This window comes from Etheostoma cragini, unplaced genomic scaffold, assembly GCF_013103735.1.
Source record: "Etheostoma cragini isolate CJK2018 unplaced genomic scaffold, CSU_Ecrag_1.0 ScbMSFa_1523, whole genome shotgun sequence".
Classification (NCBI taxonomy): domain Eukaryota; kingdom Metazoa; phylum Chordata; class Actinopteri; order Perciformes; family Percidae; genus Etheostoma; species Etheostoma cragini.
Genome location: NW_023265587.1, coordinates 466,686 through 474,358, shown reverse-complemented (window position 1 = coordinate 474,358; position 7,673 = coordinate 466,686). Strand labels below are relative to the sequence as shown.

The following is a 7,673-nucleotide window of genomic DNA, read 5'->3' as shown; positions in this document are numbered from 1 at the left end:
CCCCCCCCCCCCCCCCCCCAGCACCTGACGTAACCGGTCCTCATCTCTAGACCAGCGCTGAGTTGGTGCTGAATTGGAACCTGTGTTCTTGGCCCAGAACCAGGTTCATTTGTGTGGAAAAGCAAAGAACCGGTTCGGTATTTGGCCCTGACTCCGAACCAGCACCAGAACTACCTTGGTGGAAACGACAAGACAAGAGAGAGCGGACCAAGGCACGTCCTATCTGGCGATTTCGTTGTTCCAAGTTGAGGGGGTGTTCATGGGAATTTTCCCAGTCGGGAACTCCTTTTTCAACACATAAATGCTGCTCAAATGCCCTAAAATAATTTGGAGACCCACCCCTTGACTCACATCCGCTCCCAAAATGTACTGTTTTCTTCCCTTGGCTAATGCTACGCCCTTCCACCAAGATCCATGAGAATTGGGCCAGTAGCGTTCCTCCACTCCTGTTGATATACCGACCCGAAAACATGTCCCTTATCTCAACAGAACGTTCAGTAAGGTCCCCTCTCCAAGGGGACACGCCCCAATATTGACATGGTTCTAATACTGTCTACTATATTTAACTTCCATTGGTCGTCTACATGTAATCCTTGATTGTTTTAGTACAATTACACTCATGCGTTCTTCAGGCAAAATGATTGATTACTTTCAATTAATGTTTTGTGTGTTTTTGAATTGTTTTTTTTATGGTTTCAAAACAGTATCCGGACTAAACTTTGACGTCTACCCATCTGTGATCCACTCAACATCCTCTGATCTCAACTTTTAGTCAAAATAATTCATAATTTCTGCCTTTTTAACTAAACTAACTTGTGCATAATTCGATATAAATGAGGTTTGTTGACCATGAGCAATTTTTAAACCAGCTCAAGTTTTTTTTTAAAGCGCCAAAAGCTTGAAAAAGTGACAAATAAATCAGAAAAAAGCAACAAAAACATCTTTTAAAACATGGGTTAATCCACTTTGGATTGGTATATCCCAATTCAACGCTATCCTTGTCACTGTTTACTCTGGGTATGTTGAAGATGTGGGTCCTCCACACACTACACTACACACAGACGCAGGGTAGCAACACCGGGAAGACATAAAACCGAGAAGACATAAAACCGGGAAGACATAAAACCGGGAAGACATAAAACCGGGAAGACATAAAACCGGACCAACTCGCAATCCCATTACAGAATTGATCTCAAATCATGTTCTTAAAGCTGATGTCTGATCACATGGACGTGAACTGAGGGTATCATCTTTATTAGACCTCCAGCACTGCATCTGATCCCAGTCGGGGATCTATATATCCAGATAGACCGTCACTTCTTCTGCTCCACATTTCTCACGTTGCCCATGTCTCATAAACGTCCTGTGTTGTTTTTACGAGGACAGTAAGTTCTCCATAGAGCACGTCCTGTTCTTTCTACCATCGCACGCTGACAGCATGATTACAACAGACTCGACTACTTCATTGCTTCCCTCTTCTTCTGTGTTTGAGTCCATGTTGGTCCCGCGTGTCCTGATAGGTTCTCGACCGAATCCCAGCAAGACGCTGCAACACAAAGCCAGACGCCTGCTTCCCAAACACGGAGAAATTGCATGCTCCCAGGATCCAAAGCGACGCTCTTACGTAACGTCTTGCGGTTTCAGGGGAGAGAAAATAGCCGGGATCCGCAGCCAGAGAAGTTAAATATGGCTTTAGCAGCAAAGCGGCTTTACAGTACCGATCCCAGAAGTGGGAACTAGCTCTTTGCTTTCAAAACGGAAGACATGTAAAGCTGATTTGTGGTCAAGCTTTTGTTACACACACCCACAATGCGTCTGGTTATCACGGTCATACGATGACATGGCAGATCTGTGTGTGCATGTGCTGTGGCCACTGATTTGAACAATCTGCTAAATCTTTAACCCATTCTTGTGTGCCAAGTACCTGAGAAACGGTCTGAATTCATCTCACAGAGGGTGGCTTATTGAGCCACTCTGTACATTTGGTTGGTTTTGGGTCCATCCTCTTGATTTGCTATCTACATTCTGACATGTTTTCACTTTATCAAGGAACAACAAGAACAGAAACAACAAGAACACCTATCTCTCTTTATTGAGAATAAATTCTCATAACACTATTTTTTTTTGCTGGCAGAATGATTGAAACCAAGATTTCTTGGGTTGTAAATCATCTCTCAAGAGAGGCCTCTTGTCGTGTGTCTTTAAAAAGGGGATTTTTTTTTGGCTTGGACTGCAGAGATGTACAGTGTGTAAACATTTTGCATGGCTCCATGGGGTCAATCCTGACGTTGACGGTGAAACTGGAACAAATTCCACTGTGGATTAATGGCTTAGACCTTCAATTCCACCCACCACATCCTTAAAAAGCAGGCTTTTTCTTTTGCACTTTACACAGAGAGCCACGCCGTTGTGGAGGCATGATTGTGCATGTACACTGGATGCATTTAAGAGGAGTAGCTTACAGTGGGAGTGTGGATCAAAAGGCTAAAAACAAACAAAGGCGGCTTCTGAGCGCTGTGATTGTGACTGTTGTCAGAGCAGATGTGTAGTTTTTGTAATTTACTGGCTGTTCTGGCTCCCACCACAACCCACTAAGGGGGTTAAGGGAGCTGCTTCCTGACAAGTAGGACCAGTGTTATGCATGAAATAAATCACCTTTTCTTTGTTTTTATCCTGCTTTTTGCTAACAACAATCTCCCCACTGTTGCCTATTGGGAGATTATATGTACAGCTGATTAAGGCTGCCCTTGGTAAGCTTCCGCTCTCCGCAGCATGCTGCTAGGGAGGGCTTTTGTTAGGGTTGGAGTTATGATTAAGGCACCAGTGTACTTTATTCATAGTACTTGTTGGACTGTAAACATCCCCCCCCCCACACCTTTCCAACGTTAGAATCTGGGGGTCTGTGTCCGATAAGTTCCCAAAAGCAACAATCCGACATTTACGGCCATTTTACACATCGGTAGGCCACAGTTATTAACACTTTAGACGCTAAAGATGTGGTCAGACAAACTTTTTTCCCATGCATGACCCAGCCCTTAGGGATAGAGAAGGGTTACCCTTGGGGTAAGGGTTGGGGTCAAGGGTCAGGGGTAGGGAGGGAGGGCTTGGTAACATGGGGAGACTTCAGCTTTGGTTCCTCATCTGGAAGAGAAACCAAACAAGGCTGCACGCACGCATCGGCATCCGTAAAATCCTTACAAATCCTCGAATATTAGTTTAATTTCCTTCAGCTAAGACCATGCAAGGCGACCAGTTAAAGGTAAAGTAGCTGGGATACGTTTGATCGTCTGCCAATCACAGAGATCCCAATAAGAGTGGAGTTGTGGGATTAAGCTCCCAATGGCCAAATTAGCATGTCTTGGTGATCCAATGTGACGGAGTGGAAGAGTTTTCTACCACATTTTTTTTAACTTCTAGAAGAAAACACATGGCAGTCTGATGGGTTTTTGGAGAGGAGCTTGGCCTTGTCTTTGCCATATATGACACATACTACACAGCCATTAACATTAGTCATGATATTTCAATTTGCCTGTATGCTATTAGACAAATAATAAGCAGAAGCTTCAAGTGAGATTAGCAGGACAACTGTTGCATTGGCAGTCTTGAAAACCAAATAACACCAAATCGTTTTCACCTTGTATAAAGTTCAAAAATGATCAGGCTCCTTTGTACTTCCTCTTCCAGGAAGTCCTCTCCTCTGTAACTGTTGTTGCGGCACAGTCACAGGGTCCTCTTGGCCATTTGCCAGCCACTTCAAATGTCCTCACTAGCCAACTGGTTTAAGGGAGTAGGATCTGGTCCAGTTGCAGACATGCAAAGTCCAGTGTTGTGTAAGGCTCTGAGGGGTCGTGTCAGATTGTTGAAGAAAAGGTAACGTGGACCTGGGACTTCCCGTCATTACATTTATAGGTCTAAGATGCTCAGATACGACAATTAGCTGAGTCCACCACATTTACAGGGTTTTTAACTTAAATCCCTTCATTAACAACACCGGATGACCAATCAGGGAATTTGGCAAACTGCTCCGAAGGTCCATAAGCTCTGGGTCACCTATTTCATTACAAACGTGATTAATACTGTTTGCACCACTAAAGCACAGTTTAAACTACATGTTAAGGGCCAAGGAGACCTCTACAGTTTTACCTACTGGGGGGACAGGCCAACAAGGTGATGAAGTCCTCGTAGAGCCAAAAAACGACCCGGTTGATATGCGTCAGCTGACTCTCCAAATGTTATCGGACCAAATGGTCCAAAATCGGAGATTGTGACGCTCAATAAATGCATCCTCTGATTCACAGACGTCGCTATCTCCATGTAAGTCTACGGGGAACAGTATTTTGGGGCCAGAGGGCGTCACGTGATGGGCCCGGACTTGCAATTCCGCTTTTTGGCCACTATGTTTAATTCGCTTCCACGCCCGGTGACTTCCTGGTTAACTTTTAAAACCAGGGCCTCATAGTGGGTTAATCAAGCCCTGGGTATATATAGTGTTTCTTGAATTTCATTTTCTTTCTTACTCAAAGTTTTGACCTCCGTGATCCAAACAAAACAGTCAGAATAGGTGGGTGTAACTCGGTGATGTGGCATCGTGGCACACCGAGCCAGGCCTGGAAACAGTGCTCGCCCTCCGTCCGTGGCCTGACGTTACGCAACTATTCATTCAGCCCTCGCCACCGTTTCCCATCACGTCACCCCCAGGCTCCCAGACCTGCCAGCAGCTGGACTGGCTGAATCCACCCAAAGCTTCACATTTCACCGAGGACTCCCAAACCCACCACGGCAGCCCTGTAAGAGAAGCCATCTGCGCTGATGTCTCACATCATGGGTAGAATAGCTCGAGTCCTTTCACAAGTGGAGCAAACCTTTTATATAACTCTGTGGCTTCTGCCTCTCCAAACATGGGAAAATAGTTCCAAAAACTGTCTCACTGGAAGGTTATTTTCCTCTGACTCAGATATAATTAGCCCTGATGCTGTATTTAAACCTCATTACAAAAGAAGGATCCATGTCCATGTCCATGTTATTGATCCGCTGGCTGCCAGGGACAACAGCCCCTTCCTGTTTTCCTTCAGTGGTGGTGATGGAGACCACTCAGGGTCTTGAGTCCCGCTGGGCTGTACAAACACCGTGGGGTTTAGTGAGGAGGGTCAAGTACCCAGAAATGACTGCCTTTGTCAAACAAAGACCAGATGGCGAGTTGGCTGGTCCAACGCACAGCAGAACCTGTTTTTGTAAAGGTCACACAAACTACCAAAAAACATGTTTACTTGGGCCAGATTTTGAGATTCTTTGACAAGTATTTACGCCAATACAGAGGAGTAGAACTGCAAAGATGAACTGGTTGGTTGTCAACTTTTAAATAAGGTGCAAACTAAACTCCAACTTCTTGAACGTGAATATGTTCTGCTCTCTTGACATTTAAAGGACGCCGATCGGCCATTTTCTGACATTTAAAACACCAAACGACTACTCGAGTAATCGTAAAAAACTGAATTGACTGGATGACGTTATACGGTCAGGGTTCTTTTTTAGCAGAACGAATTTCCTCTGACATAGATACTCCATATTGAATCAGTTTTTGTTTTTCAAATGTCATTTTTCAATGCTTTTGGGCAACACAATTCAATTTCCATTCGACTCCATTGTTCGAGACTGGTGGTAGAGGTTTCTAAAGCTATCTGCATGGCTCGATACTACAAGAAGTTTGCAAGAATATACAGTATATTTGGATTAACTTACCCCTAAAGAGTGGAAACGTGTGTCTATTGGTCAAGAGATGTCATGTATTGTGCATTGAACCCTAAAACAAGTTGATTTCAATGTGAAAGGATCTAACTCCAGCTCCCAACTGAGATTTGGATCTTCTCCTCTGGAGCCCATTGGGGCCTCTGAGACCTGGCTTGCCGGGCTAAATCTCCCATAGTTACTGTTTGCCGAACCCCAGCAGGCCATTAAAATGCAGCCAGGTGCAGGTTTTGATTGCATAATGTAATAAGCACCCGACTCAGTGCACTTGTTGTTTCAGGCCACAAAAAGAAGCCATTAACGTTGACGTTGTACATTAGGAGATGAGCACGGTGTCCACGTGAAGGGACCAACATGTGTTCACACAGCAGGCCAAAATGACTTGGACGCTGATCGGATTTCTGCAGAGTTACCTGTGCCCTACACCATTAGTTGTCATAGTAACAAGGCCTGCAGGTGCATGAGTAAATGTCGCCCGTGTTACGCTTTCTGGCTTCTTCCCTATCATTTCTTGTGTTATATATCTTTTTTTGTGCACGTTATAGGTATATAGCCCAAATGAGCATTATATGAGAACTTTAATTAATAACAATACTTATAATAATAATACTTTGATGGGGGGGGGGGGGGGGGGGGGGGGATCAGCATCAGCTGTGTGCTTGGCCATCTCTTTGGTCTCGTCAAAGGAACATTTGGCAACTTTCCAATTATCTAGCGTTCGCCATCCACTCAAAACGTAACGTTACTACTCTTTGGCCGGCTCGCAAGCCCAAACGGCGTGTGTGTGTGTGTGTGTGTGTGTGTGTGGCGTGCCTGTTGTTGTGTTTCCGGTCTAGCTAGATCCGATGGGTGTTGTAGTTTTTCTAACGTTACTAGTTAGAAAAACCACAAAGTTTACTAGGCAAAAAAGAACGTTAATCTCGTGATGAAAAACATTGACGCCGTTGAAATGGGTTTGCGTCAACGCCGTTAATAACGTGTTTAAATATTAAATATCATTCTGTCTTCTCCTCAGGTTGGACCTCATCAACAGACTCATGGACCAGACAGAGGATGAAGTCTCGGCACCTGGAACCCAGACTCACGTCGCCGCCCCCTCTCCGGCCACGAGACCCTCCCCAAAATGGCTGCCCGGTTTCCTGAGACACCAACCGGCTTCGGGAGCGAGAGCGACCTCGCCGAGCCTGGCGTGGGCTCGACCCAACAGAGCTTCCCCCGTCCAGCGGAGGGCCCCGAGGACCCGTCGCTACGCCCACTCGGGGTCGCGAGGGGGTCACCACTACCACCACCAGCACGCCCAGCTGATGAGAGTGGGTTGCGTCCTGGGAACCTGTCAAGTGCAGAACCTCAGCCACCGGCTCTATCAGCTCATTGGTCAGAGCGGCAGAGAAGACTCATCCCCCATCAACCCCAGCAGCCCCCATAGTTACGGATGAGGTCGTTGACACCCCCCAAACACCCACAGCAAGTCTTTGTACATGTCCATTTATTTATCTTTTAATGTATTGCTGGTAGTCTTTGCATTAGTTTGATGTAGTCCCTAACCCTTGCTTATGTGTCTCAAAATGACAATTAGACCCCCATAAGAGACTGTTGTGTCCCTCTACTTTTTGTGCTGATTGATGGATTTGAAGATTTAAGTTCCACACCGCAACTGACTGAACTGACCTGAGTTCAAGTCTCGTCAAGGTCTTTATGTGAACGCCCCCTCCCGAGGAGCCGAGAGGCCTCGGTTCAACGTCTTAATCCTGTTAGCATTAGAATGAAGGCTTGTGCTCAACACCATCCAGTGGCCTGGTCCTGTGTGCCCCCGGACCCCCCCTTTCAACCTGCACTCAGGCCCGGAGACCTGTCAAAACCAATGGAGACCCAAAGACCGCGTACGTGACCCGGTGAACCCTTTCAACTCCATTTCTTTGTCAACTTTG

General features: G+C 45.8%; 1 protein-coding gene across 1 annotated transcript in view; it reads left to right on the top strand.

Moving 5' to 3' along the window:
- Positions 1–7,336, top strand: part of adm2a (adrenomedullin 2a) — a 10,737-nt gene extending 3,401 nt beyond the window's left edge. The window contains exon 3 of the mRNA XM_034865396.1: positions 6,761–7,336. Coding sequence (XP_034721287.1) covers positions 6,761–7,181 — 421 coding nt within the window. The 3' untranslated portion in view covers positions 7,182–7,336. The remainder of the gene's footprint in view (positions 1–6,760) is intronic.
- The last annotated feature ends 337 nt before the right edge of the window (positions 7,337–7,673 follow it).